The 23,427-nt window shown below is 36.0% G+C and overlaps 2 protein-coding genes across 4 annotated transcripts in view; one reads left to right on the top strand and one right to left on the bottom strand.

The window, feature by feature from the left end:
- Nucleotides 1-315: 315 nt before the first annotated feature.
- LOC139148631 (N-acetylglucosamine-1-phosphodiester alpha-N-acetylglucosaminidase-like) overlaps nt 316-23,427 on the bottom strand; it is a 149,318-nt gene continuing 126,206 nt past the window's right edge. For 2 of the 3 annotated variants that reach the window (XM_070720116.1, XM_070720118.1), the window contains 4 exons: nt 22,941-23,146; nt 20,219-20,392; nt 1,139-1,273; nt 316-800 (listed from right to left, as the gene is read on the bottom strand). In XM_070720116.1, coding sequence (XP_070576217.1) covers nt 538-800; nt 1,139-1,273; nt 20,219-20,392; nt 22,941-23,146 — 778 coding nt within the window. In that variant the 3' untranslated portion in view covers nt 316-537. The remainder of the gene's footprint in view (nt 801-1,138; nt 1,274-20,218; nt 20,393-22,940; nt 23,147-23,427) is intronic. The other variant, XM_070720117.1, reaches the window with a different exon arrangement.
- Nucleotides 1,273-4,066, top strand: LOC139148637 (uncharacterized). The gene has a single exon (XM_070720130.1). It carries the CDS (start codon nt 2,393-2,395, stop codon nt 3,395-3,397), a length of 1,005 nt encoding a protein of 334 aa, XP_070576231.1. The 5' UTR covers nt 1,273-2,392; the 3' UTR covers nt 3,398-4,066.

Below are 23,427 nucleotides of genomic sequence, written 5' to 3'. Positions count from 1 at the left end.
TTTCATCAAAATTTGAACATATCTGATTAAAATCATCCCTGGGGACCTGTACTCCAAATATTACGGGAATCAGACTGGCTGTTTCAGAGAAGAAGCTTGGAATGTAATAAGTTGATGGACGTCAGACGCAGGATGACGGAGGAGGGATGATGCCACACATCCACCTATCATTTGAGCTCTGTGTCACCTACAGTGGAGCTAATGAATTACTGTATGAAAAAGTTTAACTAATGATAAATCTATATTTTTTTTTAACATTCTCTTTCATCAAGCATTCATTTTCACATGCATTAAAGTTGAAAACAAGAAAGCAAATTAACTGTTATGTTTTGATTTATTGTTAAGGTATTAAAATTGATGAAAATCAGGATATATACCAGTCTCAAAAACTACAATGGACAAGCTGTTTATGAATTGCTCTTTTCCTTCATTTTTCTTCCCTTTTCCTCTGTCATGTTACTTTTTTACTGTATGTAACTGCAGAAATTGTAGTCAAGGAATAAATACAAGTTATCAAATTTTTATGTGTTCATACTTTCACCGTACTTCATTTAATTTTATTTCTTCTAGTTCCTCACTTTCACCAGGAATATCACTTGTCAAAGAATGATACACAGCTGTTGGTCTTGAACTATATGTACAGGTACATCGGTGGCACATGAAGAAGAAATTACCAACCAAACTTATGAAGAGTAGGATGCTGCAAACACAGAATCCAATGAAGAAGTAGTTTTGCTTCAATGGAACTGGTGGTAACAGATGTCTTCTGTATATGATTTCATTTGCCATACATTTTGAAGCTGTGAAGAGAAAATAAATGCATTATTGCTTGTGTTGTTCCTTGAAGCCATAATTTTGAAAATCTTTTTTCCTGCTATGTCTCAATCTCTGTCATTTTCCCAGAAGTACATCTCTAATTAACTTCCTTGTATCATGCTGTGTAATTCTTGTGAGTTTTTTTAATAGCTGAAAGATTTAATATTTTGCAAAAAGCCAATCATTACTCCTGCTGTTGCTATTTATATGTAAAAATAGGTCAGGTATCATATGCCTACTTACAGTCATGTGGCAATTAACAGGTACTTGTAAGGAGGATAAATAAAAGTTGAAAATGCTCATCAAGCGAGAACAGACTTACCATAGAAAAGACCAGAATCAAAATATTCAAGTTGTGAGACATCGCAACTACCATTAATTGGATGACAAGTACAAGAGGTTTCACCACACTGGCACTGCTGCTGGCATTTGTCACCGTAGTAACCATATGGACAAACTGAAATTCATATGGCACATGGGTCAAAAATTCATTAAAACATGAATACACAAAACTGCAAAATGCTACTCCCAGGTCAGTATGTTAAATGACATGCAAGGAAAAAGAACATTAATGTAAGTCCATAAACTATTGACTAAACAATATGACAATCAAACCAGACACTTCTAGCTTAGAGGCCATATGTACATTAGGCTATCTGTCCTAATTTGCATAATTGCATATAATGCCTCTTACGGAAAGGTACCCAGATGTAAAAAATACCGCAATTATACAGTGTCGCTCAAATTTGATCAGAATTGGTACATACCAAAGATTAACAATAAGTGTTATTTCTATCTGTTCAGTGCAGGAAAATTATACGTTGATGTTAGACAATTTCTGCACAATACAACCAGAAAAACAACAAGAAATATTTAAACCAGAAAATTAAGAATGACAAAAGTAAATAAGGTCTGAAACTTTAGGTACTGAAGGTCAACTTTAGCAACATGCATAGCAGAGAATCTTTCTACCATGGATGTACAAAAATAGACATCTATGGTTTCAGCAGATCTGTTAATATGTCACAGTTCATAAACAATGACAGGAAATGACCAATTAGCTGTTTCAGTTACTGCTACCACTCCAAAACATAATAGGTACCCTGCATACAAATAGGTTAAAGGTCAAAATCCTCTTATTCAGATGTGTGAGCTGATTCAGTTCACTGCCACCACTCCTGCACACTTGCAGTATTTCCCTTTTTCTTACCTCATTTGCACATTTTTGACACTGATGTGTTCATTTGAACAAATTCACATCTCAACCCCTACATCTACCTGTACACCAAATACTGAGACGGTAGCTTTGGCGGTATGGGAGCCTTTGTGTGTGACGGACATACATCCGCACATACATACCCACAAATATACAGACATACAGACGCCACTCAGACTCATCATATAAGCTCTTTTTGGTATTTATATATAAAACCAAATATGAGCTAATCAAAACGAGGCTATAGGGGCCACTACAGGTCAGGGACAAGGCGCTATTGTTTGAACGAAGTTTGTTTACATAATATGACCTTTGGTGACACTAATCTTTTGCGTACATAAGGCGTATTACGTTGAAACAATGGGAAAGTGGTATTGTGCTGCAGCCTTGTGTAATAACCAAGCCAATAAGTGTCAAGAACTGTCACGGCATACATTTCCCACTGACGAAAAGCGTCGGAAAGTGTGGATCGCACTGATGCGGCGAGCGGACAATTTCGCCGTAACACAAAATACGCGCCTGTGTTCTGCACATTTCAAGACATCAGATTTTCAGATCGGATTGGCGGGTAAGCGATATCTAAAGCCAGGAATTTTACCGTCCATCTTTCCCTGGACAAAATCCACTGCTACCCGTCCTTTGCTGAGCCGAAGATGTCTCTGTCTCGTTGATGATAACGTACGTCTGCCCGTCACAATGACATCAGCCAGCATCTCACCCCAGCCCAATTCAGCGGTTTTAGGACCCCTTACTCTGGAGGAATGTCTTGCCAACAAAGTTCAACAACTGGAGAAAGAAAATCAACAGTTGAAGAAAGAAAATCTACAACGTCAACAGCAACTAGACATTTCGCAGTTTGGACTGAACCGTTTTTCGTGTAGTGACGATGACATTTATTTTTATACCAGCTTTCAAAATTACAGAACTTTAATCGGGTGCTACGAATATTTAAAACCGCGCGCCGAGCATTTGCATTACTGGCAGTATGCGCAGAGAAGGGCGAGAGAGAGTTCATACACTCTGAATCCGAACAGCGATGCCAGAAAAACAGGAAGACCACGATCGCTGCAGCCTATCGATGAATTTTTTTTACTACTTTGTCATTTGAGGTTGGGCTTATTTGAGCGAGATTTAGCCCATCGCTTTTCTGTTTCAATTTCCATTGTATCTGATATTTGTATTACTTGGATTTATAATAATTTTATGTATTTACAACTTGGAAGTTTGCCCATTTGGCCATTGAGACAAAAAGTCAATGAGCATATGCCTGAAATTTTCAAATCCAGTTATCCTGATACCAGGTGCATCATCGACTGTCCAGAAATTAAATGTGAAACACCCAGTGACTACGGAACTGTGGTCTAAGTACAAAACCCATGATACTTTGAAAGGCCTTGTTGCAATAGATCCTTCTGTTGCCGTGACTTTTATCAGTCCGTTATTTGGGGGCTCAGCTTCAAATAGAGTCATCACTGATCAATGTGGTCTTCTCGACTTGCTCGAGCCAAACGATAGTTTGATGGCAGACAAAGGGTTTGATTTGGGTGATCTACTTATCAAACGAAGGGTGACACTAAATATTCCTCCAAAACGTCAACCTGGTCAAAAGCAAATGAGCTTTAATGATGTTTTTGAAACTCAGAGAATTGCAAGTGTTCACATACACGTTGAACGAGCTATAGGCAGGGTCAAGGCATGGCACATATTTGATCAGGTGACTCCACTAACTTTGTACGGATCTATAAATCAGATATGGGTTGTCTGTTGCTCTATTGTTAATTTTCAGAAGCCAGTACTGTCATGCTAATTGTAATTAATTATGATTATGTTAAACAATGATTAAAGTGATCCACTTTGTAGTGCTGAATATATGCCTGTATTGTTATCTGTGGGGACTGTGAGTTCTGGATACATTGCTGTGTGAGGGTGTGTCTAGTGTGGTGTTTGGAAGGTCATTGAACTTAAGGCTCATCATTCAGTGACCTTGTTGACCCCACAATAGGCACTAACCTTCATTGCCTCCCATAGCCATGTTTCCAAGGGATGGAATCATATATGTTATCATATCAAAGGGAAAAGTCACTCATTTTTTACTTTATTTATTACATTATTTATTTATTTTCTTTTGAAATATTATTTTATGTTGTTCTCCTCATTAAAGTATACTTGATCACCGGTTGTTACAGTTCAACTCTCACCCTGTGTATGGTTATAACGCATGGCTTCTTCTATAAAATAATTTTTGGTATATACCAAAAATTAAATGGTTGGAGTATTCATGCATTATGTCCATGTGAAGGGTGTGAGTTGAGCTGTAACAACCAGTGATTGAATCCATTTCAATGAGCAGAAAAATACAAACAATATTTGACAAGAAACTTAAATAACCAAAAATGAGCTGCAATAGTGAATGTAGGGTTCACCTCATAAGGTCATGACCTTGTTCTATTGACTGAAGCATGTAGAGTAATGTCACGCTCTAGAAATGTTGAAGGATCTGGTATTTGGAATGTTGACCAAAAATAGTTACTGTTGATAACTAAATTCAAGCTTGTAAATCAATTCATATATCAAACAATCACTACATTATTACTAGCAAAGTTGACAGGAAAATTAGTACATCTTGTTCATTAATTCCTGTAATTTATGTAAGTATGTAAATAAATATGAGAGTAGACAATGAATAATTATTAATTTATTTTATTGCAGTACCTTTTAATAAATAAATAAATAAATAAATTTGTATAAATTATCCTGTGTATATACAGATATAAATAATTATGTACACAATTTCAAAATGTTTTTATTTGCCTGCTATTAAACTAACAGAAAACAATATGAGGAAATATAAAAAAATAAAAGTATGATAATGAAATTGAAATCCACATATTCTTGTCTGATTCGAAATATTTTGATAATTAATAAAATAATTACAACAATCTATCATTAAGGTAAAAAAATAATTTAAATAGTATGTATATACATATCCTTAAAAGTCACTGACGGAATTCTATCAATATTTACACAGCATGTATTACAAATTAGATATATTTACAGATTTGAATTAAAAGTCTGATATTTATTTAGACAGCAATGCCACATGGTCTCCTGGTAGTATTTTGAAATAAAAGCTGAATTACATGATCTAAAATTCATACAATTTTTATATATTATAAGTTATGTTGATCAACTTTACATTTTCCATAATTTCACAAAGTTTTAGAAAGCCAAGCAAGCAGTTGTGACTGACACAAAATACACCGTGTTTCCAGATATAAAATGAATAAAATACATGTACTTCATTTTTCGTACAGGAAATATCAATGTTTTCTGACTTCTGGAATAAACATTTTTTTAATTAGGTGGTTCAACAATGAAAACAATCACATATTTTTCAGTATTTTCAGGTTGAACAGTATTGAATTACACTTCATTTTTATAATGTGCAAATTTAATGTATGTTGAGGTGAGGACCAGCAACATGACTTTAATCCAAACTTCATGACTGAATCTCACTCTTTCAACATAAATTTCACCATGCCCTGTGTAGACAATAATGTCACACCATTTTAGGCCACTGATGGCCATCTGTCCCTGAATCTGATAAAAATAATCATGTTCTTTATTTAATCTCATACAGTCAGTATTTTTCAAACAATAATTTACCATGTCAGGATGAGAAGCTGCCTGTAGAGGTGACAGACCTAACTGATTTGCTTTGTGAGATGTTTTGAACTCTGCAAGGCCAAATGGATCTTGCTCTGTACAGTCATACACAACAAGATCAGGGGTAGCACCAATATATGGAATTGCTGGATTTATTATCAAGCCAACACTGGAAGTTTGAACAGGTGAACAATTCTTGTCTGTAAATTCTCTGTACAAGTTAGCTGCAGTAGCTTCATTTTCCTTTCCAAACTGGATTGCTTTTATGTGTGACAAATTTCTGGGGAATTTAAGATTTTGAATACATTTTTCAGAGATTACTTTCCTTTTGATAATTTGGCCAAAGTTTGATGCAGTAATTCTGTTTGCTCTTAAAACATGCCACTGTGAGTTACTACTCTGTGTACGAGTTTGTTTTTCAATATTTTGTGCTGCAGCTAAAGATACTTCCAGAGACTTTAAGGCATCAGTTGGAAATAAAGTGAAATCTACAGAGTGATCAACTACATTTACAGGTAATGGAGGAAAAGATATTGATAGAGTGGCACTGTCACTGACAGGCATATGATAGCATAAAGGAGACCCATACGGCACCATACCAAATTGACTTTGGACCATATCACATTAATCAGGTATATTTCTTACAAGAGCATTAACAATATTGTGCTGTTTGAAATATTCTTTAACTTTTGAACTTTTCTCATTTCAATGTTAGCAAACTCTGCAGGTAGTGGATCATACAATGTTTGATGTATGCCTTGTTTTTTTTAGTGCTTGTAGGACTTGTTTGTCCTTTCACTAGCTGCGCTGATGAAAGCTAGACCGCCAGATCCTCTGCAAATACTCGTGCAAATACCGCTGGTACGGCGCACTTGCACTCACTCATCATGGGGTTCTGTCATTGTACAGTGCAGTACGATACAGTACAGTACAGCACAGTAAAGTAAAGTACAGTGCAATACAGTACAGTGCAGTACAATACAGTACAGTGCTATACAGTACAGCACAGTACAGTACAGTGCAGTACAGTATGGTAATAGTTCACTGTTTAATATGACAGAATCCCATGGCGAGAGAGTGCAAGCGCGCCGTACCAGCGGTATTTGCACGAGTGTTTGCGGGGATCCGGCAGTCGTGCTTTCACGAGCGCAGCGAGTGAAAGGACAGCCGGATTCAACGCAAACACGAGTGCAAATACCCCAGGTACGGCAAGCTTGCTCACTCGCCATGGGGTTCTGTTATTATTACATATGTTTCCCCCTGTTTATTTTATCGAGAAAACAAAGGAACTAAAAACACAAGCGAACACATTTTAAATAGTTTAAGCCACACACATTGAAAGACAAGGATCACGCGCTGTTCTATTCATTTGCATGCAGGTATGGAAGAATGTTTTTGGTATTTGCACTGCAGTGCAAATACCGGTAGTACGCGCGCGCTTCGATGCAAGTAAACTGTGGTACATATGTAATCATTTGTGGTATTTTACATTATGATACAATACAGTATAATATAATGCAGTACAGTACAGTGAATTACACAAAGAGAGCACATAACATGAGAGTGCTATACAATAACTTACAGTACTGTTCTGCACAGTAACAGTATTTTAGAATCCATACTGTATAATACAATACAGTAAAATACAGTACAACACAAAAGGACTACACTACAGTATGTACCACTGTAAAGGATAGTACCGGTACATGCTATACTGTAAAATAGTGTACAGTATAATAACATGCACCAAGATGTAATGATTCATTTGATAATAGACTTGGGAAAAATGGTACTGAATGATGTAGACATACCCTGCGACACATTCTGGTCTGCATATAGCAGCTATAACACGGTTAGTACCAACCTTGTCGAGAACAATCAATACACTGTGTTTAGTTCCCTTAGCAATTGATGCCCAACAGAATGCCTTAACATACACCATTCTTTCAGTTGCAGCCATCTTAACACCATGGACAAACCCAGACCGAAACAGGGCAAAACCCTTACTAAAATTATTGCCAGTCTTTATGCATCCAGTGCTCTCCTGAAAGAAAAACAGACATTTGAAGTTTTGATTAAGTTTCATTCCACCATGTTAAATTATTCTAAAAACTTGCTAGTTGTAATTTCTGACTATTTTACAGCATTTTTTCAACAACAATTTCTTGGTCTACTCTCTACAGAAATCTAAACTTTTCACTACTCAAATTATCAAAATACCTGTACAGTGAAACCTGCCTAAGTTGAAAACCAGAGGGAGTCCTGGACTAAGAAAACTTTGGTTTATAGAGGTACATTTATTATAGCGTTCTGTAGAAAAGGACTTGAAAAAGTCATCCAGTACAGACAAACTAGACAAGGTTCAGTTTAGACAGGTTTCACTGTATTTATATTTAACTAATTATGTAGTCCTTTCTACTGCAATAACAGAGTGGCATGTAATTTTTGATAAACCAAAGACACTCATTACCTATGCAAATAAGTCGCCACTCTGCCACAAATCCTGGTGAGCATTGTGAATAATAACACTGGTTATTATAACTAGTGTTATTATTAACAGTTGAAATAATAAACATAAATTCAATTTTAAACTTTTCACCATTCTTCTGTTTGATGTGTTGATAATTCAAATACTAGGTATGTCAATGACAACTGAAGAAAGGAGTGCAATAAATACAAACAAAAGTATAAGGCCAAAGTAATTCAATTCTTTGTTCTGCGTCCCGCCCCCTTAGGTTTTAAAGGTTTTCATGAAAAACACACACATGTATTAGAAAAGGAAATTCTAGAATATCATCGCTTAGCTTTTCTGAACTAAAAATTTCGTTAGATGTTTGTGTTTGCTGAAATCAAATTTCATGTGTGTTAAATTTTCTGTGTGTATTTTTCAGCCACTTTTAGTGGACACATAACGAAGAATTTATGTACTTTGGCCTAATTTGGAGCAAGTACACATATGTAGACAAACTTAACAATTTAAATGATTTTTCCATTTGGAAATGAATGCGGGAATGAACAAATCAAGTGTCACTGAAATTATTGAGTTTATATATTGCAACCTAGCACCTAACGGGACAAAGTCGCTCATTTTTGACATTTTTTTTGTTATTTTATTTTAATATATTATTGATGTTATTCTGGTCACTGAAATAGTTATCACAGTTCAATTCTCACCCTGTGCATGGTTATAATGCCTGGATTCTTCAATAAAACAATTTGTTGTACAAACCAAAAATTTAATGATTTAATGAATTATGCATTTATGTGCATGTACAGAGTGAGTTGAGCTGTGACAACAAGTGATTGAGCTCATATCAATGAGCAGAACAATAAAAATAATTTTCAAGAAACCAAAATAACTGAAATGATGTAAAAAGTAGTGACTTTGTCCATTTAAGGATGTGCGAACAGTAAAATTGAAAATACTGTAATTTCTCTGATTGTCCATTTTAAGGATTCTTCTATGTAAGTATTATAAAAAAAGTGTAATAAAATATGGGGTTACCATGCTTTTTGTAAGATATAAGAGCCTGAATTTTAACATTTATGAGAAAACATGCAGAGTCAGCATTTTTTCACCAATGCTTTTTTTATGGATGAAATCATTTGGTGCCGTTTACCTCTAAATTAAGCATGGTGACCATACAATTTTATATGATCATTAGAATTTATTTCTTTTGACTGAGCTTTGTGCAAATTTTCCTGAAAATGAGAATAGTAGGAGTTGGTTTTCCAGCAATTCTCAATGTAATTCCGCAGGAAGGGTCAATTCCATGCATGCTCAATGCTCATACATCCTTAAGACTTAAATAATTCAATATATTATTCTCAGAATCTAACAATATACTTACCTTAGACTTGTATGCCATTTTGCCCTACAATTCCAATGAAGAGTCTATATCAGCAGGTGTGAAAACAGGTATCTGTGACACATCTGTCGTGAACTTCTCATCTAATGGTATACTGGACAACACCTCGCACCTTTTTGTGATACTGTATGATTGTGATGACTTGAGGGCTTCAAGCTTTTTAATTTTTAATGTCTTTCTTGGGTCAGGGTCATAAACTCTATCCTTGTGTGTTTCTTTATAGAAATTTACAGAAGACATAATGTGTTAATTTAATTAACTGTTAATTTAATGACAATAGTTGTGACAGAATTATTTTCATGCATTGACAATGATACATCTTTTGACAGAATAACGCTTCTGAATATTGGCCACCCCATCAAACTGGCCCCTAACAAATATGTTGACAGCTATAGCTATGAACATAGATCCTGGAAACCAGAAGCATTCAATTCAATGCAAGCAAACCCACATCACTGATCAGTAAGTTTACTGATGAGTGATGGTTCGCTTGCATTGAAACGGATGCCTGTGCTAGAAACACGTTTCTAGGTCTATTCTTTGAGTACACAGCTCACCCACTTGTAGTTTTTGGAAGTTATGTGTCATTTTGACCGATTTCTTTTTGTTTAAAAAAAACCCACAAAAACCATGACATCAAAAATCAGTCTGAAAAAGACAAAAAAACTATGAGAAAATGCTTGTACTAGTTGATGAACCCTACAAACACGTCAAAAAATGACTTTGTACAAGCATGGAGCTAACACATCCATGGTAGCTCCATGGTACAAGCGAATTCGATCGGATTTGACCACATTCACTCATGTTCTAAAATTCTACTGGTCTGAATACACCAGGTTGTTTGCGTGTATTCAGACCAGCGGAATTTAAGACAGCAAGTGACTGTGGTCAAACCAATCTGACGTGAAACGTACCATAAAAGCAAACTTACAAACTCTGTCAAAGTTGGTTAAACTTTGCAATGCGATGGGATGAACATTTGAGAGGCTAAACAACTCACACAACGGCCCCAATCTCGTCGACCGTCTGCATTGTGGAACACATTACCGTTCGGCTTCACGATCACAATGTCATTGCTGCAGTTCCGTAGCCCTATCACTCCCTTTGCTGGATGTGTTGGGGGAGTAGGGCCACAACCAGCAAAAGGAGTGGTAGGGCTACGGAACCGCAACAACAATGTCAATGCATAGTCAACAACATGCACACGATGTAAAACCCTGAAAAAATGTGTGACGAGACAAGAACATTGCCACCTTGTGGCATTTTTCAAGAATTGATGTTTTTCCACAAAAAAATCACGATATCGATAAAATGTACATTGAAGTTTGAACGACAACAAGCATCGATCGTTCGTACACATAATAATATTACTCACCGTTCAACCAAAGTCTTCTTATTGCCAGTCACACTGAGTCTCTGAACACGAAGCCAGAACACCAACTCACTGATCCTAAGTGTCCTAGGATCACGACTGTTCAGATTCGATCCAGGAATGTCCGCTGGAACAAGCTGAACATCACCGAGTTCGACGAGTGATGCCTGATCATTCATGTTATGTAAACAAACTTCGTTCAAACAATGGCGCCTTGTCCCTGACCTATAGTGCCCCCTATAGCCTCGTTTAGATTTACATCCGGGTACCTTTCCGTAAAGAGGCATTCAATTTACTATGTGATTTTTTCTTCCACTTTCGGTGAGAACAACTCAAGGTACAATAAATTACCCACAAATAAGTTTTTCATTTGTACACACGATGTTAGAATTTTCAGTTCTGCCTGAAGCAATAATCAATCTTTATTATACGGTACTCAACTCACACTAGCACAGAGTGTGGTATGGTACATTCCAAAATTGGACAAAGTACAAACTGAACACTTTCAAGAGGATAACAAAGTATCTAAGTTGTACAATAAGCAAATTGTTTAACAGTGGGAAGGCTACTGCAGGGTCAGCACAAATCAGTGTTCTTCAAGAATATAGCAAGATCTAGAAAATTGTACTCCATAACCGTTTTAAGGGCCGTTTCTTTTTGTGTGCCACCGGAAAAAGTGGAGTGATCTATACCACTTTCCTGTAACACTAAAACTCGTTCAGTGATAAACTGTTTACATGAGAATAATAAATGAAACTCATCATCTATTTCGTTGCTATCACATCTGAGACAAAGTCTATCTTTCAAAGGCAATTTTTGTTTACTTTTCCTACCCATTTAAATTTCGATAAAGCTCTGCGAAGAAAAATTTGACAAATTGTTTCTATATGTACTTAATTTATTACCACTTCCATTTTTTCTTGTATCGTTTGACATATTGTCTCTCCAAGAATTCAAATACTCGCCTGATATCTTCCTTTTTAATTTCTTGTTTAACTGGGCATATGATGTCACTCTTAAGGAGTTGAAGACATTCATATGATTGTAACTTCCCAAATTACAATGAATAAAATTTGCCCAAGGAGAATTTATATCTATGTTTTCTTGAAGTGCCGGTTTCAGAATATGATTTCCTGGTAAACTAGTTAACCTACACCAATATTTAATGACAGACATGTAAAGATTGATCTTTAATGGAAATCTGCCCAATTCTGCTCTTATCCCTTCAAGTGGAGTACATTTACTCACTCCAAAGATAAATCTGTAATAAGACATACACAAACCTTCAAGGCAATTATCAGTACTTGTAATTTCTCATGCCCAGATTTCTGAAGCATATGATAAAATTGGGACAATTAACGTATAAAGATTTTCAAACAAATCTTTGGGCTAAACATCTTTTCACTTAAAATTGACTTTTTGATACTGAATAAATCTTTCATTGCTTTATTTTTAAGAGTAAACTGATTCTGCTTGAATTTTCCATTTGGTGTAAAAACTATACTGATTTACAGCTTCAATTACATTTGTCTCATGATAAAATGACTTCTTTATTAAACAGTTGCTTTTATTGACAAGTCATCGTTGATGACACAATCCCCGCTTGTCCATTTTGTTATAATCTTTGGTGTCATTGGTAGCTGTGGTCTAGGTAGCTGTGGAATGACATTGATGCAACGGGTGCATCAGGCCTGTGACTTGCATAATAAAGTAATCTGAGGAACGTTCAATAAATGACTCATCTCTGCCAGTAATGACCACTAAAGGAACTTTTGATTACATCACACATAACGATGCCCTCACGGCCTCTAGTGTCATGACAGCACATACTATACACATGGTTTGGTGGAATTTTCGAAATGGTATGGGATCGGGTATGTTGTTGTAATCAGCCATTTTGGATCATATAATGAAACAAATTAATGTGCACAAGAATGCAGCCATAGTATTTTATCTTCGTATCACGTTTGAACAAAATCAGTCCATCGAGGGACAGTGGCCTATGTTTATGTTTCAAAGACATAAAAAAATCACACCAAAATTGAAATCAAATGGCTGTCTATTGACCATAGGGATCATAGCACAAAATTAGTAGACATGCATATGTATGCCATAGTACTTTATCTTTGTACCAAGTCTCAACAACATTGGTTAAGGAATATTTGCATATGATTAAGCCTCAAAGACATGATAAAATCCAAAAATGACCATCTTGCAGCAATATTGGAAAAAAATGACAATCTGGCAGCCATATTGGAACATGTCACAAAGTAAATTGACATGTATACATGTATGTATGCCATAGTGCTTGATCTTTGTGCCAAGTTTGGACAAAATGGGTTTAATGACCTTTGAATTACGCTTCAAAGACATGCAAAATTCCAACTAAATGGCAGTTCTGCAGCCATATTTGATCCTATCGCAAGGTTAATTGATACATGCATATGTATGCCATAGTGCTTTGCCTTTGTGCCAAGTTTGAACAAAATCGGTTCAAGGATGTTTGAGTTATGGTTCAGAGACATGAAAAAATCGCAAAAAAATGGCCGCCTGTCGGCCATATTGGATCATATCATTAAATAAATTCATGTTCATATGAAGGGCATAATGTTTTGCTTTTGTGCCAAATTTGAACAGAATCGGTTCAAGGATGTCTGAGTTATGGTCCAAAGACATGAAAAATCGCAACAAAATGGCCGCCTCACGCCCATATTGGATCGTATTGCAATATAATTTGACATGCATCTGTAGGTCATAGTGCTATGCCTTTGTGCCAAGTTTGAACGAAATTGGTTTAGCAGTGTCTGAGAAACTGTTGATGATGGACGGACGGACGCACAGACAGGACCCAATCTATAAGTCCCCGCCGGACTTCGTCCACGGGGACTAAAAACCATTCTTTTTGTTTTTTGAGTGTTCATAATGTAAAACCTCACGAATAATTGATTAGCTATTAAAAGTATGTTTAGATATTTCGATATAAATTTAAGAGAAACCATTAGATAACCATTAAAAGTCACATTCTGCAGGTACTACAAATGCCGTCCAAAGTCAAAATGTAAATTTTGTTTGTCTTTCTGTTTGGAAAAACTCAATATCCTTTTGTTTCATAAAACAGGTGCAACTAGTCTTTCTACTTTCCATCACATTATTCTGTATGGCTGAAGACAGATTTGTGGAAAATTTTACAAAAATGGTGTCAATGACACTAAATGGCTCCCATTTGGTTACATTTGGCAAGCCTGGGGTGAGTATATGTACAATATATAGTGGCTGCAATGAACCTTATATTAGTCATGACGATATTCATAGTAAGATGCATTTGAACACATTTTGATACACCATCCATCAAATAGTTTGACACTGTTGCAACAGACACAATCTTATACAACACCAGGCAGCCTAGTACATCATATCAGTAATTAGTGATACATTCTACCATGATACCAAAGTAAAGGTGTCCTCATGTAATATTGTTACAATTGCATGAAATTAATGTAGATAAAAATATTTTGTCCCTCAACTGTCTATGATTGCACCAAAGACAGTAGAGAAACAGGATGGGAAGCTACCACAAAGAACAAAAGAATTGTGAAGAAGCAATGAGCGATATAGTTTGGAATAATTAGAAATGCATGAATTGATTTTTGCATAATTATCAGATGGGCGATAGCTGCTGCTTGACATCTGGTAGTTCACAGCGAAAAAACTTTATTTAACCTATTTTTAGCATAAAGCTGTAATTCCAAGAGAAGTCCCATTCCCTCATCCTACAGATTTATTTATTCCTAGATGTGACAAAGAAACACTGCATTCCTTCTAAATGGAATTATATGGCATCAATAACGATGAAAATAGCATTAAAATTTAAATTTTGCGACGTTGAAGCACAACTTTGGTGATCTGGAGTCATTATTCAAATCCAACACTGAACTGTGTCATAGCATACGGTATTTCAAACCTCAGACAGTACATTCCAAAGTCTCACCAGATTGTCATCTTTACAGAAGCTTCAAGTCTTTTGTGCATTAGTCTACAGATTTGTTTGTACCTCAGTGACTTAAGTTAGTATACTGTGGATATTCTTTCACCATTTCTTTGTAACTTATTTAGTTGTATAATAGGTTCAGGTGAATATCCCACTGAGTATACTAAGGGAACAATATTTCCCTTACATAAAAGAGGTTCACATAATGATGTTTCAAATTATAGAGGAATTTCATTACTTTCTGTTTGTTGTAAGATTCTTATGAAGATATTGAATCAAAGACTAGTTGCTTGGGCTGAGGGAAATAACAAAATTGTAGAAGCACAAGCAGGCTTTAGGAAAGGCTATTGTACAACTAATAACATTTTCTGTCTGCAGTCCTTCGTTCAAAAGTATTTATCATTGAAAGGTCGTCCACTGTATGTATTTTTTATCGATTTCTCTAAGGCTTTTGACAGAGTTAACCACGATCTTCTGTGGCACAGATTGATTTCTTATGGAATACACAGCAAAATCCTCAAAGTTTTGGGGTCAATGTATTCTCAATTAAGTTAATGTGTATGATGTGCAAAAGGTTTAACTGATTTTTTTCAATGTTATATAGGAACAAGACAAGGTTATATGTTAAGCCCCTTTTATTTTCCTTATTCACTAACGGACTGTATGATTATGTAAATAGTGAACAGACTTGTGGTATTTATGTATATGAAATTATGCTGTTGATTAGCACATTAATGTACCGGTATGTTGACGACATTGCTGATACTGCTGACTTGCCTATCTCTACAGCGTAAGATAAATCAATTGGAAAAGTTCTGCAAACAATGGCAAATGGAAGTTAACCTTTCCAAATCCAAAATTATTGTATTTCAAAATGGTGGTTACTTGAAAAATTATGAGAAATGTTTTTTAAACAGACAAAGAGTAGAAACTGTAACATACTATTATAATTATCTAGGTTTACTGTTCTCTTCTAGGCTGTCCTGGTCAACTGCAAAAGCATACATGGCAGCTAAGGGCATGAAATCTTTATTCTCTACACAAATTGCAACAAAAAAACTTGGTGGAATGTCCATTGAAAATGCCTTTAAGTTATTTGATGCTGTTATTGTTCCAATAATTTGTTATGGTAGCAAGGTGTGGGGATATGAGTACTCAGAGAGTATTAAAGTGTAGAAACAAAGTTCTGTAGATGTTGTGTAGGTGTGAGTAGTAATGTTAAAGTGGCACTCCCATTTGGTAACATTTTTAAAACACATTTTTTTAGTGCCAACGGTCGATATTTGACGTGGCGACTGCGCGTGGATAAAAACATGTCTTCAAAAAAGTAAAAGTTTGAATTCCGGTGGCCCACCTAAATTCAGCTTCCGAACATCGAACGTTCGGCACTGGGGCCATTGTCAACTAAGCTATGGAGTACGAGTCTACACTGACACTGCTGTACGCCACAGTACCACTTGCCTCAGTGATCGGTCATGCGACGTGGGAGAAAGCTGAGTCTTACTGACTTGGTGATAAAACGAAACACAATTTTTGCTGATTCCACCAGAATTCGCATAGGTGACTAGCCCAGTTACGTGCGGTTGATACATAGTGGCCATCGCGTGGTATGCATAGACGCATACCACGCGCGTGGCGAACCACACGTACTGTGTGGCAGACGACAAAATGTAGTCATCGGAGGCGGCTAATATTTAACACGTAAATACTTATGTTTGTGTGGTATTGGTTAAAAATATAATACAACTGATTTAGAATAATGACAACGACAAAGCTAAGAAGAAGTTTTCAAAAACTGACCTGTATACAAAGTCTTCGCAGTGGGAGGTAAAATTGCGTCGTTCGAACTTATTATGGACTCCCTAGAATATCGTCAATCAGCACAACAACAAACCTTCGGTGGATTTCGCGTCATAATCAGAAACGATCGTAAAACTTCGGGATGTGAAAAATACGCTTGGGAAATGACATGTTTTTATCGATATCTCGCGATCCGCGTGCAGTCAAATATCGACCGTTGGCATTAAAAAAATGTGTTTTAAAAATGTTACCAAATGGGAGTGCCTCTTTAATACTGCAGCTATATTAGGAGAATGCGGTAGACATCCATTGTATTGCTTTTACTTTAAACAATGCATTTTGTATTGGCTGAAACTACTTTTAATGGATAATGATAGATGCCCAAAGGCCTGTTATTTGATGTTAAAACAACTAGATGAGTCTGGTAGACGTACCTGGGCCACTTTTGTTAAAAGCCTTCTTTTTAAGTATAGATTTGGAAATGTTTGGTTTGAACAGCAGGTTGGAAACATTGTAACATTATTTTTGAATATTGTCGAGCAAAGGGTGAAAGATTGTTTTAAACAAGAATGGCACACAGAGATTGTAAATTCTTCATGGTTAATTTTATATTCTGACTTTAAAACGATGCTAAGCTTGAGCCAGAAAAGTATTTATATTTGAGCCATGACTGTAAGAGAATACTTGCAAACTTCTGCTGTTCTACGCATAAACTAAATATTGGAAATGGTCATCATGGTCATCACAGAAATTTACCAATTTGACAAAGAATCTGCATATTCTGTAAAAATACTAGAAACGTGTCGGTTGTTGAAAATGAATTCTACTTTATCTTTATATGTCCTTTTTATGAAAACATTAGAATTTTATATATTCCATCATCATGGAGATTACATGTGTATAACAATAAGCTTGTTGAGCTTCTTGCATCAAAAAATAGATATGTCAACTCTCAATTAGCATTGTTTTTGTTAAAAGCATTTCAGAAACGTGAAGAACTCCCAGTTTTTATAAATCAATTTCTTGACTTTTTTTCTTGCATGTGTCAAAATAAGTTTTACAGTGTAGCTGAAGTTATGTACCATCTCACGTTTTTATAGACTTTGTATTTTTTGTGTTGTGCAATGGGCTGTGACCCTGCATTGAAAATAAAGCATATATACATTTATCACCTGAACTGCCTCGTATCTCCACCTGAGTGACGTACACCAGCACAGATAAGAAATCCGTATTTACATATCAGGCATACATATATCAGAGATATCTGTATGTTCAATATTTTTCAGCGTGCTCTTCGAGCGCATTACTTTAATATATCAAACATTTCTCAGCATGTCCTTCCTGTGCATGACTTTAATATACAAGACATAATCAGAGATATCAGGATGTTTCATATTTTTCTCCGTGCCCTTCAGGTGCCATACTTTAATAAATCAGAGATATATGCCAGAGATATCTTGATGTTTGCTAAGTGAAAGTGTACCGTTATGAAATCTGCATTTCATATGAAAATTCCTGATACTTTTCTGTTCTCTCTATGAGAATTCAGTATGAGAAAGCAACAAGCAGGTTTTCTGTAGAATGATGCTTTTTTATGACCAAAATAACAGTAAAAAAAGGCAGTTCTTGTCATTATTAGCTGTGCTTTTATGGTTTCAATGTTACAAGAAAATGTCATCTAAGACACTGCACACATCAGATTTGGGTAAAATGCCTCTCTATGGCTCCTCAGGAGATTTAATTGGATGGCTGGCAAGTCTTAACACCTATCAAAGTTTTTGATTTACTGCTTTTTCCTCTTTGATATTAATGATTGACATCCATTTCTGTACAACAGTTCAGGACAGCTGGTTAAGCATAGAAAGTGTGAAATACATTCACATCTCATTCAAAATGAACTGTATTCAAACTTTAAGATTGACACTTTGAAATTCCTATCTGACATGTCAACAATATTAATTTCATTAAATCACAGAATGACTGTTAAAATAATATATATATATATATATATATATATATATATATATATATATATATATATATATATATATATATATATATATATATATATATATATATATATATATAATTTATGTTGCGTGCAGGGGGGTCACCGTGTTTTCAAAATTTGGAATGGGGGGGGTCACCCTGTTTTCAAAATTTGGAATAGGGGGGTTCAGCCACTTTTTGACAACAGCAAAAAATAATCCACCCCCCCCCCCCCCCAGGCCGAAGAAACTGACCAGTTCCTAATAGCTTCCATTGGCACATATATGTATGACCATATGGGAGCTAAAAATTGGGTGGCCAAAGTGTTGCATGGCAGCTGTACCTTCTTGTGATGTTTGATTAACTTAATAAACTCTGTATCATGGCAAACACGTGATGTGCAAATCCAAAACATGAGAAAGCAGACATACAATGGTGGGCAAACCTGCATACTGAATTTAATGACATGGCCTTCTTTATTGATGACCAACTGTTGCCTGAACAGGAATTTGTCAATTATGAGAGAACAACATATTTTATTTCACCTACTTACTCAATGAATTGATTGCCAATTATATCGATTGACCTGACTGACCACAAACAACAACAAACTCAGACCACCATGTTAGCAAGCAATGACTTTACCACCGAAGACAATTATTGACCACAAATGACAATGAACAGACCACCAATGATCACAAAACAACAACTTGACCACCATTGACAATAATGACCACGAATGACAATGAATTGACCACCATTAAATTGATCACCGATGACAATGAATGAACCATCCCCAATTGATTTGCTTGACCACTTCCTGTGACCATAAATGACTGTATAATGACAACAAATGGCTGACCATGATCAAACCATGAAATGACCAGGTGTGTATATTGCTTTTAATGCTGGATCATGGTCAATTGTTTGCAGAAGGTGACCCTTATCAATTTTTGTCAAAACACGATTGACCTGCATTTTGACAATGATCACTGAAGCTGGGATATTAGAACATGACAGTACAGGTTTTTGTTTGCAAGGTCAAATGCATTAAAGGCCATTGAGCAAGTAAAGGTTTCCATGTTGAGTGAAGAGACGTACACCAAGGCGTCAGGCACTGTATGTAGGTCATGACTGTCCCAGTTAATGTAAGTATGAAGATTTTTTTTCCGGAATGGCTTGAAATAGGAAAAGCTATGGAAAATTATGCAGAAAGATTGCTTTCCTACTACTACTTCAATGTTGAATAAAGTCATGATAATAGTTAAATTGACAATTGACATTTCTTAATTTGATCATCTGTTGACTACAATATTCAAACATCAGATATTGACAATATTGTTAATCAGGTGTACTAATATAACTAATACTTTTTGACCATTGCTGACCTGTGGACCATATTAATTCCAAAATAAAGTCAACCACTGTCATTATTTTGATGATGGTATTACTACGATTGACTATATTATGATATTGCAAAAGTAGGATTGTAATACACTAACCTCTGTCACATATATGTCCAGTGTACCCTGGATGACAACTACAATGTCCATTCATAAAATTACATCTTCCTTGTTCACACTTGCAATTTTCTCGACATTGGATTCCATAAGTTCCTTCCGGACATTGCTGCTTACAATCTGAACCAATCCATCCTGGATCACACACACAGCCATCTAGCATAAAATAAATGAGTAAAAAGGCTGTATAAATAAATGGCTGTGGACTTTCAGAGTGGCAATGACTGACATGATACTGACACCTAGGGTGGTGGGATCATGGCCACTTCCTTTATAACACCTGTTTAACAGACTATTATATTGCATGTATGATACTTGCTTCTGTTCATGCCTTTACCTTTCATGAAAATGCACAACATAAATCCTCACATAATATCAGTCTAAAATTTGAAACCCCAGTTTACAATAGTTATATATAATCCCATGGTATTTTTCTCTGTTTGACATCATCGTATACGAGTGTTTTTCGCAGAGCTGTACAACTTCAAGCCGCGAAAAACACTCGTATATGATGACGTCAAACAGTGAAAAATACCATGGGATTATATATTTATCACATGAACAGTCCTCTTATTTTTCTTTTGATGTAGATGGATCAAAATTATTGTAACAAATTGCATGAATTTCGTCGCGATTTGTGTTATATGCTTTTGTGTAAATATGTTGAAGGGTGTGTGGTATTTGTATTACCGGTATTGTCAAATATCAACAATTGTTTGTTTGTTTATAATTTACATTTGATAAGTTCCGCTGCTGACATTTTTCACCCAAATGTGTGTCTTTTCATGACATTTAAAATGTCTAAGGAAGCACTGTAACATTTCAAGTTTATTGGTTCAAAAAGTTCTTGGCATGTAAGGTTGTATGGTATAAAGGTCTATGGAGTACATCTAAGGTTAAGGCATTCATTGTCATTGAATCTCACTGAGATAGTGCCTTTGAGCCAGATCCACAATGGTGGCCCATATGGTGGTCTTGGCACAGGGTACACTGGCTTGTTGTTTATTTGTGTTTGTTTGTTTGTGTGTATGTTTGTGTTTGTTTATTTGTTATTTTTAATAAAATAACAGCGAAAAGCTGTTTTGTTAATATTTGTCAATAAAGAGCAGTTTATTTGTTTATTTGTTTATTTATTTGTTTGTTTGTTTGTTTGTTGATACGTATTTCCGATGGTTAGGGTTAGGGTTAGGCTTAAGTTAGGGTTAGGGTTAGGGTTAGGCTTAAGTTAGGGTTAGGGTTAGGGTTAGGCTTATTCACTCCCTCTATATATTGAGGGAGTGAATAAGCCTAACCCTAACCCTAACCCTAACCCTAACCCTAACTTAAGCCTAACCCTAACCCTAACCATCGGAAATACGTATCAACAAACAAACAAACAAACAAACAAATAAATAAATAAACAAACAAATAAACAAATAAACTACTCTTTATTGACAAATATTAACAAAACAGCTTTTCGCTGTTATTTTATTAAAAATAACAAATAAACAAACACAAACATACACACAAACAAACAAACAAACAAACACAAATAAACAACAAGCCAGTGTACCCTGTGGTCTTGGTAGCTGAAATGCATAGGCAGTTCAAGTGTAAGGTCTTTGGTATGTGCTTCCAGTTGACTAGGAGCTATTCAAAAGAATAAGCAATGCAGTAGAGGTCATCTGCATATCTTGGCTACTTTGCCATCGGCAAGTACGTCACCCAAAGCTGTTGTCTTTCAAGGTGACGGAGATCCCTTCTAATCTCAAAAAGCACTTCCGTATACAGTGAATCCTGTCTGAACCGAACCCTGTCTAAACTGAACCTTTTCCCAGTCGCATTCCAATAAAACTCTATGGTAAAAGGACCTCTACACACCGAACACCTCTCCAAACCGCAAAATTGTCTCAGTCCCTTTAGGGTTTGGTTTAAACAGGTTTTACTGTACTGGGGACCTGATGCTTGATTTGGGTTACTTTAGTTATCCGAGGGGCAATGTCATCAATAAGTGAATTGTAGTAAGGGATATAGAAAACACAAAATTCACACATTCACACACACATTCAGACATTATACAGACAAATATTCAGACTAACACACCCAAACCAGTGACAATAGGCCCACTTTGGTATGCCCAAATAAAATTTGTTCTCAGCCTCTCAGCGGTATTTTTTTTATTTGGACTTATGGTATCACAACAAACACGCTAGAAGTTGAAAATAAAGGCAGTAATAGAGATTAGCAAGATAAGTACATTTAAGAATTAAATATCACAAGGAATAACACAACAGTTGCCCATGCGTATACCTTCTTGAAGCACATACTTCATCAAAAGTGCACTAGCTGATGCAACTAACACACCTTAAGTTGCAAACTAAGTTAGTAGTTTAAGGAGCAACTGAGATGAACCAGGTGTTTGTTATCTGTCCTTGCAGGTGGTGCACATCCTACACACAACTAAAATGGCCAGTTCAGGGAAGTTGTAGGACTGTATATTGCTGGTGCCTTTGTGGTTGCACACTGCAGCCCAAAATGCACCTCCTGAAGAGGCCAATTCATAATCTTCTTGGGTGCACTCAAAGTGCATCGGGGTGTATACACTGCTCTAGTAGGTGTGTTCAGAGTGCTCCCAATTTATGCATTGGGACTGTAGATTAAAAATGTTCACTAGGGAGACCATGCATACTTTACTTTGTGATTGTTTTTAAGACAAATCACTAACCTTCAGTACAGTTTCCTTTACCACTGCAATTATGAGAGCTGCAATGCAAAACATCACATTTTGAGCCAGTCCAGTTGTCATAGCAGCTACATGTACCAAAAATGCAAGTTCCATGGAAACTGCAATCAGGTGGTTCACACTGAGGTTCATGGATACATATGACCGTAGAAACAGGTCTATCACATCGAAACATGTCACTTCTCTCACTGAAAGAAAATCCAAGTAATCATTGCATGATGCTCGTATGCATAACAACATAAACAAGTGACCTAACAGCCAATACAGCTTTGCTGTGTTATGTAGAGAATAACTACTTGGGATCCACATGTTGATGAAGAAGGTGGAAATATTTGATAGCTCATATCAGTGGCCTGACAAAAAATAGCACTAATCCCTAATAGTCTGGTGCTGAAACCCTGAGTTTTGATCAAACCCATAACTCAAGCCCAACAATGGTTCTCGGTGGTTTCTGTATCTTCAAAGCCTA

The sequence above is a fragment of the Ptychodera flava genome, chromosome 13 (genome assembly GCF_041260155.1).
Source record: "Ptychodera flava strain L36383 chromosome 13, AS_Pfla_20210202, whole genome shotgun sequence".
Taxonomy (NCBI): domain Eukaryota; kingdom Metazoa; phylum Hemichordata; class Enteropneusta; family Ptychoderidae; genus Ptychodera; species Ptychodera flava.
Note: the sequence above shows the minus strand (reverse complement) of the source record. Positions and strands in the feature narration are given on the sequence as shown.